An 18,860-nucleotide genomic window follows, 5' to 3' on the forward strand; every position below is an offset into this window, starting at 1 on the left:
CATTTTGGAAAGAAGACACCCCAAGGTATTCAATGAGGGGCATGGCGAGTTCATAGAAATTTTTTTTTTTGGCACAAGTTAGCGGAAATTGATATTTTTTATTTTTTTCTCACAAAGTCTCCCGTTCCGCTAACTTGGGACAAAAATTTCAATCTTTCATGGACTCAATATGCCCCTCACTGAATACCTGGGGGTGTCTTCTTTCCGAAATGGGGTCACATGTGGGGTATTTATACTGCCCTGGCATTCTAGGGGCCCTAAAGCGTGAGAAGAAGTCTGGAATATAAATGTCTAAAAAATTTTACGCATTTGGATTCCGTGAGGGGTATGGTGAGTTCATGTGAGATTTTATTTTTTGTCACAAGTTAGTGGAATATGAGACTTTGTAAGAAAAAAAAATAATAATTCCGCTAACTTGGGCCAAAAAAATGTCTGAATGGAGCCTGACAGGGGGGTTGATCAATGACAGGGGGGGTGATCAATGACAGGGGGGGTGATCAATGACAGGGGGGGTGATCAATGACAGGGGGGGTGATCAATGACAGGGGTGGTGATCAATGACAGGGGGGTGATCAGGGAGTCTATATGGGGTGATAACCACAGTCATTGATCACGCCCGTGTAAGGCTTCATTCAGACGTCCGGATGCGTTTTGCGGATCCGATCCATCTATCAGTGGATCCGTAAAAATCATGCGGACGTCTGAATGGAGCTTTACAGGGGGGTGATCAATGACAGGGGGGTAATCAATGACAGGGGGGTGATCAGGGAGTCTATATGGGGTGATCACCACAGTCATTGATCATGCCCCTGTAAGGCTTCATTCAGACGTCCGGATGCGTTTTGCGGATCCGATCCATCTATCAGTGGATCCGTAAAAATCATGCGGACGTCTGAATGGAGCTTTACAGGGGGGTGATCAATGACAGGGGGGTAATCAATGACAGGGGGGTGATCAGGGAGTCTATATGGGGTGATCACCACAGTCATTGATCATGCCCCTGTAAGGCTTCATTCAGACGTCCGGATGCGTTTTGCGGATCCGATCCATCTATCAGTGGATCCGTAAAAATCATGCGGACGTCTGAATGGAGCTTTACAGGGGGGTAATCAATGACAGGGGGGTGATCAATGACAGGGGGGTGATCAGGGAGTCTATATGGGGTGATAACCACAGTCATTGATCATGCCCCTGTAAGGCTTCATTCAGACGTCCGGATGCGTTTTGCGGATCCGATCCATCTATCAGTGGATCCGTAAAAATCATGCGGACATCTGAATGGAGCTTTACAGGGGGGTGATCAGGGAGTCTATATGGGGTGATCACCACAGTCATTGATCATGCCCCTGTAAGGCTTCATTCAGACGTCCGGATGCGTTTTGCGGATCCGATCCATCTATCAGTGGATCCGTAAAAATCATGCGGACGTCTGAATGGAGCTTTACAGGGGGGTAATCAATGACAGGGGGGTGATCAGGGAGTCTATATGGGGTGATAACCACAGTCATTGATCATGCCCCTGTAAGGCTTCATTCAGACGTCCGGATGCGTTTTGCGGATCCGATCCATCTATCAGTGGATCCGTAAAAATCATGCGGACATCTGAATGGAGCTTTACAGGGGGTTGATCAATGACAGGGGGGTAATCAATGACAGGGGGGTGATCAGGGAGTCTATATGGGGTGATCAGGGGTGATCAGGGGCTAATAAGGGGTTAATAAGTGACGGGGGGGGGGGTGTAGTGTAGTGTAGTGGTGCTTGGTGGGACTTTACTGAGCTACCTGTGTCCTCTGGTGGTCGATCCAAACAAATGGGACCACCAGAGGACCAGGTAGCAGGTATATTAGACGCTGTTATCAAAACAGCGTCTAATATACCTGTTAGGGGTTAAAAAAAACACATCTCCAGCCTGCCAGCGAACGATCGCCGCTGGCAGGCTGGAGATCAATTCTCTTACCTTCCGTTCCTGTGAGCGCGCGCGCCTGTGTGCGCGCGTTCACAGGAAATCTCGCGTCTCGCGAGAGGACGCGTATATGCGTCCAGGAGGAATGAATCAACCACCTCCAGGACGCGTCTGTGCGTACAGCGGTCCGGAGGTGGGTTAAAGGGAATGTCACCAGCGACCTCCCTATCCAACTATTTGCATACACACAGCTGTGGTTCACCTGATTAAAACACCTTCTTTTTTTTTTAATGCAAATTAGGCCTTTTGCACCTTTCTGTGGCCAGCTCTTCCTTTGCTGCTTTGCCACTGCCCTGTCAATCAAAGCAGTGAGGGAGGGGCTCGTTTGAGTAACAAGTTTTGGGGCAGACACCGCTGGGCATTTGTGCTAAATCTCCAGTCACCAAGAATATATAGGAGTAGTTTTGGAAGTGCTGTATATTATGTATATTGTATTTGGACAGGTTTTCCTATTTGAAGTTACTGTACACTGCCTGGTGCCAAGAACACTGCTTAGACTGAGTTCACACCAGCCTTTCCGTTCTGCTCCATTATAGGAGCTGGAGAACAGAATGGTTTTGGCACATAACTGGGATGAATGGAGCCTACGGACCCCATAGACTATAATGGGGTCTGTTAGGTTTCCACTCAGCAAGATTTTTGCTTCAAAAATCTTCCTCTGAGTGGAAACCCTAAAGGGACCCCATTAGTCTATGGGATCCGTAGACTGTTATGTGCCAAATCCGTCCATTCTGTTCTTCTGCTCCTGTAATGGAGCAGAAGAACGGAAAGGTTGAACGCTGATGTGAACTCAGCCTTAGCGTGCAAATCAACTGAACAAGCCCGTACAGACATAAGCCAGCAAGGAATGCAAATAAGTAATGCGATGTATTTATGGGCTTGCTTAATTTTCAGTAGTCTCTGTAAAGTGGTGTTAAAGAGGAGCTGTCACCTCCTGTAGTGACTACTTGCATTCCTCTTGTAATAACTGTCATGCCAGTCCTGTTATTCCGTCTATAAAGTTATGAATGAATGGACAGCAGTTTGCAGAGCAATACTAACATCCCATTTTGTGACGTTTCCTCAGTAGTAGTAGTGTGACTATGCCCAGGATGGAGCTTCACAGTGAAGTTCTCTCTGCGTTGAGCTGCATCAGAGCCCCTTCCCCTCTGAGTTATAGCTGGAGCATCCAACCAGGAGACCCCCACAGCTGTCACTTAGAGGGGAGGGTGTGAAGCCGCTCAGTGCAGGGAGCACGTGATTGTGAAGCTCCAGCACTTCGAGTGGATCACAAAAGGTATGTTTGTCCTGCTGTCCCCAGCCCCTGCCTAATGTTGTCAGCAGTTTGCCATGGTGAAAACTGCTGGCAAACCTCCTCGCCTTTCTTCAGGTTTCACCTTTTTTATAATGACAACCTAGTCTGTCCCATGAGAATTGGGCATTAAGAATTTAAAGAGGACCTTTCATCAGTTTTACTTATAGGAGCTAAATACCTGTACTTGCTGCCACCTGTGTTTTTAACATCTCTCCTACGCCCCGCTGCGCCCTCCTGAAGTTTTCACGCTCAGTATGCTAATACTGAGCATCGGAACAGGGAGGAGGAGAAGACGCCAGGGTTTCTCAATGGGCTTCTCTCTGGCTGTGCTGCAATCCAATCACATCGGAGAGTGTCACAGCCAGGAATGTTTGGCACAGCTGAGCGTAGGATCAGCAGGGTGTACCCCGCAAGTACAGGTATTTTGGCTCCTATAAGTAAAACAGATGAAAGGTCCTCTTTAAAGATTTCTTGGTAACTACCTTTTATTCTGAAGCATGTATTCTGACTCCATGTCGTGCCATTCCTCTGGCATTTATTTCTACTAGCAGTTTACGAATGAATTGTCAGCAGCAGTAAATGTACAGATGGGTGTTACCAGTTTGGGGGGGGGGGGGGGTCCAAAATAGTCGCTAATGCGACGTAGAATTTACAAATGTCGCCATTTGCAACTAGACCCGCAGCTCTGCAGTTAAATACAGTGGCGGGGCACAGGAGATAGTTCTCTGCCCCGCCGCTGATTTTCTTCTGAGCAGCACAGTGGAGAAAGTCTCACTCTCCCCTGTGCTGCTGCCGCTGCCAATAAGAAAGATGGGAGGGGCTGTGGGCACTGCGCCACCAATGAAGATAACTGACCTGTTAATACAAATACAGGAGGCGGGTGCAGGAATCATATAGCCGGCATCCGACCTCTATGACAGGGAGCTGCGGCACCTGAGGGGTTAACTGCAGCAGATCGCAGCTCTCCTTCTCCGGCTGGCCCTGTCAGCATTTCAAATCCCGCGAGCGTCCTGAGTGCCTGCACCGAATGAAGACAGGCGCGGGACTTGAAATGCTGACTGGGCCAGCCGGAGGAGGAGAGCGCTCGCTGGCCCGGTCAATCAACAGGAGGAGGGGGCGTTTTTTTGCGGCGGCTACCAGCATGTAGACTCCCTACTTGCTGGTAGTGAAGTCATTTGCATATTTTAAAAGATCGATTTTTAATGAAACGTAGCCACAGACCAAGGTAAGAGCCCTATATAGGGAATAGTCGTTCAATAAGGATTTTAACAAGCCCAAAAAATGTGTTTTGGGGGTGACAGAAGCCCTTTAAATAATTTTTTTTTGTCTTGCACTGCTGAACATAAGTATTTGAACACCTGAGAAAATCCGTGTTAATATTTGGTACAGAAGTCAAACGTTTCCTGTAGTTCTTGACCAGGTTTGCACACACTGCAACAGGGATTTTGGCCCACTCCTCCATACAGATTTCCTCTAGATCTGTCAGGTTTCGGGGCTGTCACTGAGCAACACTGAGTTTCAGCTCCCTCCGAGATGTTCTATTGGATTTAGGTCTGGAGACTGGCTAGGCCACTCCAGAACCTTGATATGCTTCTTACGGAGCCACTCCTTGGTTATCCTGGCTGTGTGCTTCAGGTCGTTGTCATGTTGGTAGACCCAGCCACGACCCATCTTCAATGCTCTGACTGAGGGAAGGAGGTTGTTGCTCAAAATCTCACAATATATGGCCCCATTCATCCTCTCCTTAATACAGTGCAGTCGTCCTGTCCTCTTTGCAGAAAAGCACCCCCAAAGTATGATGTTGCCACCCCATGCTTCACAGTAGGGATGGTGTTCTTGGGATGCAACTCATCCTTTTTCCTCCAAACACGACGAGTGAAGTTTAGACCAAAAAGTTCTACTTTGGTCTCATCTGACTATATGACTTTCTCACATGCCTCCTCTGGATCATCCAGATGGTCATTGGCAAACTTCAGACTGGCCTGGACATGTGATGACTTGAGCCTGAACCTTCTGTGCAATACAGGATTTGAAGCCATGAATGTGTAGTGTTCTACAGACAGTGACCTTTGAAACTGTGGTCCCAGCTCTCTTCAGGTCATTGACCAGCTCCTCCCTTGTAGTTCTGGGCTCACCTTATCAGTGATGCCCCATGGGGTGAGATCTTGCATGGAGTCCCAGTCCGAGGGAGACTGACAATCGTCTTTAGCCTCTTCCATTTTCTAACAATTGCTCCAACAGTTGATCTATTTTCACCAAGCTGCTTGGCAATTGCCCCGTAGCCCTTTCCAGCCTTGTGGAGGTCCACAAATTTTCTCTGTCTTTTGACAGCTCTTGCCCATGGTAGTAGTTGGTGTCTGACTGTGAGGTGGATAGGGGTCTTTAAAGAGCTCAGACAGGTGCTACTAAGTTAGATTAATGAGTGGCGTAGAAGTGGACTTTTTAAAGGTACAGTAACAGGTCTTCGAGAGCCAGAATTCTTGCTGTTTCTCAGGTGTTCAAATACTTATGTTCAGCAGTGCAAGACCAATACATTCTTTAAAAATCATTATTTTTTATTTTTTTTATTCTGAGAGTGGGAATGCACCTACAATGTGAATTTCAGACCTCTCCATGATTTATAAGTGGGAGAACTTTCAAAATCGCAGGGTGTTCAAATACTTCTGTTCCTCCCTGCATAACTTGTATAGTCATGTCTAGAGATGAGCGAATTTCAGGTTATGAAATTCCATCCCTCTTCGTTTACTGGTAAAAGGTGAATTAGAAACATAGAATGTGTCGGCAGATAAGAACCATTTGGCCCATCTAGTCTGCCCAATATACTGAGTACTATGGATAGCCGCTGGCCCTATCTTATATGAAGGGTGGCCTTATGCCTATCCCATGCATGCTTAAACTCCTTCACTGTATTTGCAGCTACCACTTCTGCAGGAAGGCTATTCCATGCATCCACTACTCTCTCAGTAAAGTAATACTTCCTGATATTACTTTTAAACCTTTGCCCCTCTAATTTAAAACTATGTCCTCTTGTAGCAGTTTTTCTTCTTTTAAATATTCTCTCCTCTTTTACCTTGTTGATTCCCTTTTATGTATTTAAAAGTTTCTATCATATCCCCTCTGTCTAGTCTTTCTTCCAAGCTATACATGTTAAGGTCCTTTAATCTTTCCTGGTAAGTTTTATCCTGCAATCCATGTACTAGTTTAGTAGCTCTTCTCTGAACTCTCTCCAAGGTATCAATATCCGTTACCACGGACCATAATGCAATTTTGATGACAGAATGACTTTAGAGACATTCCGTTATTCAATCCATCATAATAGAAGTCTATGGGCTGCAAAACGGATCTGTTCTGTTATGCCGGGGAGTCCTCTCCTGCATAACTGAAATGGGACTGATTCGTTTTGCAGACCATAGACTTCTATTATGATGGAATGCCTCTAAAGGCATTGCATTATGGTCCGTGGTAACTGAATCCATAACGCAATTCACCTTTTACCAGTAAATGAAGCGTGATGGAATTTCATAACCTGAAATTTGCTCATCTCTAGTCATGTCAATTGACATCTGCCGGAATTCAGAGTTAAAGGGTTTCTGTCATCTGAAATTCTGTTATGTAGCTGACTGACATTAGTGATGTGCTATTGTCAGCAGTACAGAAGTGTGATTTTATAATAGTGTCCCTGCCGCCATTCTCCTAAAAAATACACTTTAAAAATATGCTAACCTAGAGGCTCGGTCTACGAACCATTTAGCACGCCCAGGTCCTTCCTCTTGAGTGACGTCTGACTTCTCCTGATCGGTGGAGAAATCCTGCACCGGCGCTGTCCCATTTTGTATTTGGTGCAGTGAGTGAAGGATGTGCTCCTGGTGCACCCACCTGCCTGTTGCTTGATTTATAACCTGTATGAGTTGCCTGGGCATTATAGGGGTTGGCTAACCCCTTTAAGTGTTTAATTGACCTGTACATTTGGAGTGAATTCCTTGCCAGGTGATTTCCATGGTATTCTTATGGCTGGGCACCTCCATAGGCAGTGTGTTAAATTATCCTTATATCCCGTGCATTTGGGCAAACTTTAGTATATAATCATTCAGCTGGGTGTTGTAGAGCGGACAGTGCTTTCAACAGGCCCTCCATTGCATTTTTCCTTATATCTTCAGGAAATCCTGTTTTGAGGGTCTTTTCGTTACACTTGATGCTGGGCAGTCACTTCCTCTGCTTCTCTGCACAGGACATACTACAGTCTCCTGGGAAAAATTATCCCCAGGGAACTTTTTTTTTTTTTTTTTGTGGCTTGTTTTCTAAATCTTTTAGTAATGTACGGTTATTTTTTCTTATCTTTCAGCCTGGAAATGCCCAAAGATGAACTACCAAATCATAACTGTATAAAGCATCTTCGCTCTGTAGTGCAGCAGCAGCAAACTCGTATAGGGGAGCTAGAAAAATCAGCGGCTGAGAACAAGCACCAGCTGTCTGAGCAGGTATAGTATGAACAGCAGGAACTCCTACGAACACTACTCAGTTCCTGGAATAAAGTGCTTTCTTTTAGTACAGGGCTCTGTCATATGCATGACAACTTATTTACCCACCGGTATTGTAGTGTATACAGGCAAATATGTCAGATATCCATTAATGTGTTGACACTGCATTTCACACCTTGCTCAATAAAACTTCTTTCACTAACCCTTTCTTTCACTGACATTTTTGGGAATCCAGCAGTAATATGAATATCTTTTATTAATGGGGTTGTTCAAAGGAGAGGGGGTGGGGGGAGAGAATTAAAGGCTTCTAGTGGAATAAAAAAATAAAGGATACTCCTCGTTGATCCACTATTTTTCCCATTCTGACATTTACCATGACCCCTTGGGTTCCGGCTTTCTGGTCCATCCTCAACATACAGTAAATGCTTTGAGATCACTGACCAGTGTTATACAACTGACACGTGCAGGCAATGACCGCGTTCGGAGGTAACTCCAATCCTGGTCCCTTAACTCAAATGCTGTCAGTAGTGACTGGCATCTAAGAAGTTTTTCAAAGGGAGGGGGGCTTCCTCTGAGACCCGTTTGGGGTGAAATCAGTTGGTTGTTATGGCAGAGTGGGACCTTGTGAAGGCTCCTAGGCTTGCCATGGTAAACTGCCTGTTAAGCCGAGTCTCAGGGCATTGTGGAGAATTCCTATAAACTGGACTAGTATAATATTGCAGTTTATGGTATGAATGATTCAACATGTTCAAGACCCCAGGAGGGACTAAAGAAAAAAGTAAAATGCTTTTAAAATATAAAGTCCAATGAATTACAAACTGAAATTCCTTCCCCCAATTTTATATATTAAAATAAACCTAATAGTTATTGCCATGTTCAAACTATTAAAATATAAACCTATTTATCCTGCATGGTAAAAGCTGTAACTGAAGAAAAAAATCGAATTAGCTGATCAAAAGGTTATGTCCCAATAAAAACTACAGGTTGCCCCCACAGAAAAGAACATGCACACGCGCTTTGTTGAGGGAAATATCAAAGGGCTATAGGAAGAGGTTTGCAGTGCTCCAGTGAGCACTGCGGCCTCCTCGCAGTTACCAAGCACGTTGCCATCCATTGGATAGTGTCTGTGCTTGGTATTGTGGCTCAGCCCCATTCACTAGGCTGTGTGACCGATTAACATGACGTTACTGGTCTAGAAAGAGGCTGCAAGGTTCACTGGAGGTCTGCACTCTACAAACAGCTGATCGGCGGGAGTGGCAGGAGCTAGACCCCACAGATTTTTCATATTGATGATATAGCCAGAGGATAGGCCATCAAAATCTTGAACAATTCCTTTTTAAAGGGGGTTATCTGGTTTTCTTATATTGTTGACCTATGCTCAGGATAGGTCATCAATATCGGCAGGGGGTCAAACTCCTGGCACCCTGCTTGCCATCTACATTGCATCGGCAGAGCAGTGTAATTACAGCTGCTCTCTCAGCTGAACGGCAGGGGAGCCAGGAGTCAGACCCCCTCTTATATGGTATTAATGACCTATGGTTAATATGTGAAATCTGGACAACCACTTTAAGCTGACATTTCTGTATATAGGGAACACTGCTGTTGTCACCTTGGGTCTTCTGTTTGTAAAATCAAGCGTGCATAATAGATGAGTTTCATATTTAGAAATTTGTTGGTAAAAGGTGAATTGAGTTATGGTCTGTGGTAACGGAATCCATAACACAATTCTATGACTGAATGCCTTTAGAGGCATTCCGTTATTCATTCCGTCAAGTCTATGGGCTGCAAAACGGATCCGTCCCGTTTCTGTTATGCTGGAGAGGACTCCCCTGCGTAACTGAAACGGAATGGATCAGTTTTGCAGCCCATAGACTTCTAATATGACGGAATGCCTCTAAAGGCATTCCGTTATGCATTCCGTCATAGAATTGCGTTATGGTCCTTGGTAACGGAATCCATAACGCAATTCACCTTTTACCAACAATCTAAGTGTGAACGAATTTCATAAGCAGAAATTCGCTCATCTCTAATGCATAAGTTTTAAATGCAGAGAGGAAATATGTTGCTGCAGGAAGGCTGACAGCTGCTTATGTCACGAGTGGAAAGGATTGGGCCTGTTGAAATTCAGACTGCTTGATCCTATATTTCTTTCGCAAGAAAAATTTAGTTCACCATCTTGGGCTGTTTTCACACTAGCGCTATTGATTTGATTTCCATTCTGCACTTGCATGAGCATAACAATGAAAATATTAGAAGCGCAGAATCCAGCATATAACTGAACTTATTGGTTCTATGTGGACACCATTGACTATAATGGCATCCATCATTTTACCGGACAAAATAGTCCGCTTTGCGTTTTTTTTTTTACTGATGTTTTCACGAGGATATGTTACTGACACAGATGTGAGTTTAGACTGTTATGGTCCATTTTTGAAGAAAGTCTTTCTGTGGAAATGTGTTTATGCTGGAGTCGGCTAACTGCCCTAAAAATTTCTTAGACTGTAATGGGCTCCTTTCTGGTAACTAAACAGGTCAATATAGTTATAATTTGTAGCCTGTGGCTTGGTGACGACATGATTATCTTCAAAAAGCATCACTAAGGGTACTTTCACACTAGCATTACTCTTTTCCAGCCATGAGTTCCCCTCAGAGGGGCTCAATACCGGAAAAGAACTGATCAGTTTTATCCTAATGCATTCTGAATGGAGAGAAATCTGTTCAGGATGTCTTCAGTTCAGTGTCTTTGACTTTTCAGGACGGAGATAAAATCGCAGTACTTGTCGGAATGCCGGATCCAAATTTTTTTCCCCCATTGAAATGCATTAATGCCGGATCTGGCCCCGAGTGTTTTGCCAAAACTGATCCGGCATTGCGGTCTGTGCATGCTCGGACTGAAAAAATAAATGCCGGATCCATTTTTCCAGATGACTGACTGAATTCTCTGCCGCAAATGTGAAAGTACCCTAAGGGCCAAGCATTTGTCTCCATTTTCAATACAAACTGTATGCAGGGATACCCAATTATTTTATTTTTAAAATAACATTTAGTTACCTCTTGCACTGTTTCAGAAACGGGACATTCAGCTTTTAAAGGCGTACATGAGGGCGATCCGCAGTGCCAACCCAAACCTGCAGAACTTGGAGGAAACTATAGAGTATAATGAAATTCTCGAGTAAGTGGCAAAATTTGTTGTGTTCATAATCTTGTAGATTAATTGTACTTCCCATACAGTTGACAAAAAAACATCAGCAATTCCTTATCTCAACTTTAGGGTCCATTCACACGTCCGTAAGTGTTTTGCGGATCTGCAAAACACTGACATCTGCAATGTGCAATCCGCAATTTGCGGATCCGCAAATCACAAACACTATAATAGACAATGCCTTTTCTGGTCCGCAATTGCGGACAAGAATAGGACATGTTCTATTTTTTTCCAGGAACGAAATTGCGGATCCCGAAAATGCGGATGCGGATCCAGGAAATGTGGATTTGCATCCGTTCCAGCCCCATTGAAAGTGAATGGGTCCGCAAATTGCGGAACGAATGCGGACCCAAATTACGGACGTGTGAATGGACCCTTAACCTGTAATCCAAAGCTGGCTCAAGCAAACTGTTTCGAAAAGGACATGTTTTTTTAATTTTATGTAGACCAGCCAAGATGTATTGTGAAATGTCATTTAAAGGTATAAAGTCATCTCCCATCCACAGGACTGCTGGCTCCCTCACTGATCCTGAGAATGGGGGTCCAATGTCCCTGTCCTGATGGAGTGTCAGGCTGAGCATGCACCCTGCTACATTCATTCAATATGGGATTCCCAGAGATCCCAAGTATGGTGCTCTGTTTCCAGTAGTCCCACCAAGATTGAATGGAGTAGCAAGGCGTGTGCTTGTCCTGCTGCGCTATCAGGACAGAGACATGGAAACCCCATTCCTGAGATTTGTAGAGGTCTCAGCTGTCAGATCCTACCAATCAGTTATTCTGCGGATAGGGGATAACTTTCATACTTGGCGCAACCCCTTTTAAAGTGCAATTGAGCATTCAAATAAGGTCTGTTTAAAACCTGTTCTAGATGCAAATGAATTTTCCATTCGGAGTACAGATTCCACTGTGGACCCAGTGTGCGATGTACAGGCAGGAGCTGTCAGCTATGTGATATGCCATGCTTTAGCAGAGAGGGCACAGGCAGGAGCAGCGATGTGCTATGCTGAGCTCCTGCTGCACTACAGTAATACACTGGTATGATCTATACGAGTGTATTACTGTAGTGCAGCGGCGGCATGAAGCACACGGCGTCATAGCAACCAATGACTCCGTGCGGTCCTGCTCTCAGCAGGAATCCAGGCCGGGTTACCACGGACCGCTCACGGCCGTGTGCATTCGGCCTAATATTAAAATCAATTCTGAGCGAACTATCTGTTCAGAGGAAAAAAAAACCTAAAATAAATGTTCCCGCCATATATGTAAATGCTCCTTTAGATGAGTCCTGTCTCCTCCTCCATGCTTCAGAGAGGAGTCCAGCGTTCTGACTTTCGGAGTGCAGCCACACCCTCTACGATTGCTCATCTCCACCCCTTCTCTTCAAAGTCTCGCAGCTGTGCAGTATACATTATATGATCAGTAGTAGTGTTGATCGCAAATATTCTAATCGCGAATATCAGCACTTTGAGAATTCGTGAAGCTATAGAATATAGTGCTATATCTTTGTAATCGCGAATATTCTAGATTTTTATTTATTTATTTTTTTTATTTTTTTTCCCCCATCAGTGAGTGAGGTGACTGGTTGGTTCTGCACATGTGTGGGATTTGGGACGTGAGCTCGGGAGGAGGGTAGGATCTTTAGATTCTGTCACTCTTATAACGGGAGGAGGGGTTAGGAATGGGAAGTGATGAGCTAACATAGTATATAAGGCTGAAAAAAGACATTTGTCCATCCAGTTTGGCCTGTTATCCTGCAAGTTGATCCAGAGAGAGGCAAAAAAATGCAAGGTAGAAGCCAATTTTCCCCACTTAAGGGGGGGACTCCCTTCAGGCAATCAGATAACTCCCTGGATCAATGACCTCTCTAGTAGCTATATCCTGTAATATTACGCTCCAGAAATTCATCCAAACCTCTTTTGAATTCCTTTATTGTACTCGCCATCACCACCTCCTCAGGTAGAGAGTTCCATAGTCTCACTGCTCTTACCGTAAAGAATCCTTTTCTATGTTTGTGTACAAACCTCCTTTCCTCCAGACACATTTAATTAACATAACTTGGAAAAAAGCGAACATGCACTGTAGAAGTACTTGGAGGTGTTTAAAAAAAAAATAGGATGATTGGAGTGGGGAAGAACTATCTCAGGATGCTGATTCTTATGGTTAAAAACAGGTGACAGGTTCTTTTTAACAAGCTGAGCCTCTAATGTCCCCAGGTGTAATGTAGCTATCCCATAAGTTAATGTTCAGTCTTAGGCCTCTTTCACACTACCGTTTTTTTTTTTTTTTTTCGTTTTGCGGTCCGTTTTTTGCGTTCCATATACGGAACCATTCATTTCAATGGTTCCGCAAAAAAAAGGAATGTGTTCCGTATGCATTCCGTTTCCGTATTTCCGTTTTTCTGTTCCGTTGAAAGATAGAACATGTCCTATTATTGCCCGCAAATCACGGTCCGTGGCTCCATTCAAGTCAATGGGTCCGCAAAAAAAAGGAACACGTTCCGTTTTTTCTGAACCATCTATTGAAAATGTTATGGCCAGCCCAATTTTTTCAATGTCATTACTGTATATGCCATACGGAAAAACTGAACGGAACGACGAAACGGAAACACAACGGAACCAAAAAAACGGAACAACGGATCCGTTAAAAGAGGAACGCAAAACACTGAAATGGACATACTGTAGTGTGAAAGAGGCCTTAAAAACAGGCCTTGAGACCTGACTTGGATAATAAGCCATATCCAGAATGGTGGGAATGGATAGGTTAAGGAGTAGGAACAGAAGTTACAAAAGGTGAAATTTTCTCTAAACTACAGAAGCCATAAATGACTAGATTAAATTGCTGAATGCTTCTTTGCAAAGCTAATATACATAAGCTAGTTGAATTTCTAGCTAGAAATATATGTATGTGTAATTTATTTATTTTTAAATACAGGTGGGTGAACTCCTTACAACCTGCACGTGTAACTCGCTGGGGAGGAATGATCTCCACACCAGATGCTGTGCTGCAAGCAGTCATCAAGCGCTCATTAGTAGAAAGTGGGTGCCCGGCGTCCATAGTAAATGAGCTGATTGAGAATGCCCATGAACGCAACTGGCCGCAGGGTCTGGCTACTCTTGAGACGAGGCAAATGAACCGGCGATATTATGAAAACTACGTGGCAAAACGAATTCCAGGAAAGCAGGCTGTGGTGGTGATGGCCTGTGAGAACCAACACATGGGAGAGGACATGGTTTTAGAGCCGGGTCTGGTGATGATATTTGCTCATGGGGTTGAAGAAATTTAATTGTGCACAAACTAATATATGCACTCCTTGTGCTTCTCCATATGCTTCATCCTTCCTTCCAAAAAGCAGGGTCTTGTATCCCAGGCTATCGCTTAACAAATACAGTCTCTGGGCCCCACTCTTGCCGGCGGTGCTTATTTGCTGAGTGCGGGGTAAGGACTTGCCATTGTTGACTTTTGTATGGAAGACACTCCAAGGGTACATAATCTGATTTATATCGTCCCTCACAGTGCACTATGATATCAACTTCAACGTCAAACAATCCATATTCATTTTCTTAGTTCCACTTGGCGTCTGTTGAAAGTAATGGAAATTGGCCTACGAGGAGCAAAGCAAATTTCAACAATTTGGCAACATTCAGAAGAAACTCTAACACTTATGAAGGAGCAGAGGCATTGTAATGGAATTATGGGCATTTTTATGAGGTGCAAAGGCATGCTCGTAAATCACTGGTATCTGTAACGGGAGTTATGCTACGACTTGAACCTGGACTTGGGCAAACCCCCATGGACTTGGATTTTTCAGGAGAATTTTGTGCAAGTAGGCTAGAATAAAGAAGTAGATATTTTTTTAAACCCTCTGTCATTTGGCACTAGCTTCAGATGTTCAGTTTGTTTTGGTTGTTGTCACAATAAATTAGCAGCAGACTATGCAGCCGTTCCATAGAGGTCCTGCCACTCATCCTGTCTCATAGATGTGAACATATAAAGGTACCACACTACAGCTTCTCTCCACCTTGAATGAATAGAAGATGCAGTAGTTATGGATGTGCAGTGGGGCTCTTGCTGCTTTGAATTCTGTGTGTTTTTGTGAAAATTGTTTTTGTGGAGGGTTATGTATGTGTTTGGTTTTTCCCAATTCCACTCTCGACACAAGGGAACATGGAGCACAAAAAATGTCATGATTTATTTTAAAAAAAATTCCCCCCCCAGGTTTTTATTTTCTTTTGTGATGCTTATGTATAGTGCGGTTCTTAATTATGATGCCCATGTTTTGAGCATAATGTTACTTTATTTCTAGTCTTAATTATTTTTCTTTGTTTTATATACAGCCTAAGGGCTCATGCACACGACTGTATGCCCTCTGAGACATGCAGTCCGCGAGTGGGCCATATGTCCCATAGTGGCATACATCGCGCGCACAGCATCATAGGTTACTATGATGCTGTGCGTATTGGGCCGCACGCGGGACTATTGTCCTGCACTGATATGATCTCATGAGTGTGAGACAATGGCCCCGCAGGCAGCCTGATGTGCACAGCATCATAGTAACCTATTATGCTGTGTGCACGATGTATGCCACTCTGGGACATATGGCCCGTATGTCTCAGAGGGTATATGGTCATGTGCATGAGCCCTAACACAGTGGGTAAAAAGTTAGGAGTCAATCTTGCATGCTACCGCAAACTGACAGGAGAAGACTACTTGTTCACCTTGTGCATTCTGTAAATGTACTTTTGTCTCTGCTCAAGTTACTACAGCTATACTGAAGTGCTTTATGCATTAGGCCTCATCCACACTTCCGTTTTTCATGGATGTGTGCTGTTCGCATTTTCCATGGACCGCACATGTACCTATTTATTTTAACGTTTGTTCACATATCAGGTTTTTTTTATTTTTATTTCCCTGACCGTGGGTCAGTTAAAAAAAACTAAAAAATGATGAAGACATGCACTACTTTGGTCCATGATGCGGATCAAACACAACCATTGAAGTCTATGGATCTGTGAAAATCACGGACACAGGTGCGTCTGTTTTTCATGGAAGTAGCAAAGCCGGTCAGCACTCGCTCAATGCACGCTGCACGGGAAAAGGAGCTGCCTCCACAGTCAACATGTAGTAATGAATCCCAGCAGCTGTGTCTTTGCAAAGTCCGTTTATTCCAAGATATAGCATGTCCTACAACCAGGATGTGTTTCGGCAAACATGCCTTTATCAACAGGTACATCCTAATAGGAATACAAGTGGTGTATATATACAAGGATGTCCTACACCCATTATAGTTGGTGCACTCTAAGTGTCAATCAGTACATATAAGAAAGTATTAAGCAAGAAAAAAATGTTAAAAAAGAAAAATAGTGGCTTCTACCTTACAATTGGATCTAATGTTTCAGTCAAGATCCTATTCAAGGATCACATACTATCAGTTCAAAGTCATTTACTGAAAAGCTGAGGTCTAAGAGATGTACATAAAACAAGGATTAGTCATAGTAAAAAAAATACTTATAGATTCATAATCCCAATTAAGACCTTTGGGATTTAATGTATCCAGTATGCCTCCCTATGTAGCAGAAGCTTTTTAGTATCTCCCCCTCTCCTTGGTCTTCTTCTTTTTCATGGAAGACAGATAGGAAATGCTCTTAATGTTAATTTTCAGCTGAGCATTGTCCGTGAATTACAGATGACACACGGCGGGTAAAAATACACTGATCCTTCACGGACATCTTCATAGGTTAATTAAGGACGTGTGTTTTTTGTTTTTTTTTGTTTTGTTTTTTTATATATGTAATACTGATACGTGAACAAGGCCTTATTCACAGTCAGTGTTTTGATTAGTGATTTCCATTGGTGATTTTGAGCCAAAACCAGGTGCGTCTCTAAACACAGAACAGGAGCAGATCTTTCCCTTCTGTTATCTCTGTGGAGGCTCCAATGCTGGTTTTGGCTCACAATCACTGATTGAAATCACTGACGTGTGAATTAGTCTTTACTATATGCACCTACATAACCACATATCCTTCTTGGCTATGAAGCTCCAAGCTGAGTGAACAGCCGTTAGGCTACTCAGATAATGTGCAGATTTTCTTGCAGAAATTTGTAGCGTAATGCTGTACCAGCAAAGTTAAGATTTGACAAATCTCATGTGCGCTTTGCATATTTAAAAAAAAAATTATTTCCATGCAGAAATTTTCCTGCCGTATGGTATTTTAACAACATCTGCAGCACGTTAATTGTTTCTGTGAATGAAGATGGGGGACAAAAACAGACAGATTTGGTGCAGAACAGTACAGCAATCCGTGTGGAAATTGTTTGAAAACCTGCACCCACTTGTAGGCAGGCGGAGTCTCCTCCAAAATCTGTTTCAAAGTAAGCGTACTGCCATGTAGGGAAGGTGCTCAGAAACCTTACCATACCACATAAATGCTTTAGATTTCTATTCAAATACCACTTTGTTGCATTGCTGGCGGGGCCCCTCTATCCGGTGCACCTGGCCTCCCCTGTGCCAATCACTACTGGCATTGAAATCTTGGGGACTGTCAGTTAAAGACAGGCACTGGGCAGTGTTACTGGTGGAGCAGTGCACTGAAAACCTTACTTGCATAGAAAAATTCTGAGGTTTGGATTTTCACAAGAAAAAGGTATGGTTATGTTACATGGCACCTACTCTGTATAGTGGTATGCTTACTTTGAAACCAATTTCGGAGGTGACTGACTCCCTTTAATCACCCAAAAAAGGGACATGACTGACAACTCATTTCAATATGGGGACAAAAACTAAAAAAATCCCCCAAAAGTTTGCTCGTTTTAAATCTTGACCAGCTGCATTCTCTTTCCTTTCACTTTGTGTTTACAGTCAAACTTGAAGTTACGCAGAACATATGTCTCCTGTGCTCCAAGCCATGGCCTCATTTATTTCTGGGGTCTTTTGAATGTGTGTGTGTGTGTGTGTGTGTGTGTGTTTTTTTTGTTTGTTTAATATACATAAAATATATGGTATGTCTGTGCAGTTTTGTTTGCCCGTGTTACCCCCAACTATAAATTGAACTATGATGGAGATAAGTCCCCTGTGAGATTTGTTTTGCCCATAGGGACAACGTTTTGCAGATTTCTTTAGTTGTGTGTATTTTGTGCCAAGATACATTTATTTTAAATGCCCACAGCATACAACAGAGCTTTGGTACAGGAGCCGATTCTTCAGACGGAAAATCCCTCATTTCCATACAGATATTAAATGCCTTGTGGAAAGGTTTCTTAATCCCCCTTGGATATGTGTTTTCTTTCCTTCTTCCTTTCCAGGGGTTTTGGAAAAATACTGGGTGTGCTGCTTGCGTATTAGTGTTATCTACTAAAAATACTGCAATGCCTGTGAGATTCTTGTGCAATCTTCTAGACTCTTCTATTTTAACAAACTGTTTTAAATTGGTATAGATCACATCGGGATTGGGTTACTTGCTGGGGTCACACAAGTAATAGATCTTTGGCATGTTAACAAAGGAAGAAAAAACAATCCTAAAGGTACATTGAAAAGCTGTTACAATGTGGTGATTTATTTAGTGGGATGGTCAATTCAGAACCCCTGTGTTTTTCTGCGCCGACAACTCTGGGTACACATTAGGATTTTACATAATACTGCAATGGATTTTTGGGTGGGAATTGGGCAGTTTTTTTGGTTTTGTTTTTTGCTTGTCTGGAAAAAATGCTTGTTCTAAAGATTGTAGTGTCACGTATAAAAAGGACATAGAGGACCTGTCGCCTCTTCTGTTTTAGTAGCTCCTTGCATGCCTCATAATCTGAAGCATTGTATGGCTCCTATGTAGTGCTGTTAATGCCATTATTACTACTATAAATTTATGAATAAATTGCCATCTGGGTGTTACCATTCTCTTTGTCCCTGCCACTGCCAGCACTGATTAGACAGTGGGC

The 18,860-nt window shown here is 43.4% G+C and overlaps 1 protein-coding gene across 3 annotated transcripts in view; it reads left to right on the plus strand.

Moving 5' to 3' along the window:
• RNF41 (ring finger protein 41) overlaps positions 1–14,884 on the plus strand; it is a 59,061-nt gene extending 44,177 nt beyond the window's left edge. For all 3 annotated transcript variants that reach the window (XM_040425561.1, XM_040425559.1, XM_040425560.1), the window contains 3 exons: positions 7,600–7,735; positions 10,804–10,907; positions 13,866–14,884. In XM_040425561.1, coding sequence (XP_040281495.1) covers positions 7,600–7,735; positions 10,804–10,907; positions 13,866–14,217 — 592 coding nt within the window. In that variant the 3' untranslated portion in view covers positions 14,218–14,884. The remainder of the gene's footprint in view (positions 1–7,599; positions 7,736–10,803; positions 10,908–13,865) is intronic.
• Positions 14,885–18,860: the final 3,976 nt, after the last annotated feature.

This window comes from Bufo bufo, chromosome 3 (genome assembly GCF_905171765.1).
Source record: "Bufo bufo chromosome 3, aBufBuf1.1, whole genome shotgun sequence".
NCBI lineage: Eukaryota > Metazoa > Chordata > Amphibia > Anura > Bufonidae > Bufo > Bufo bufo.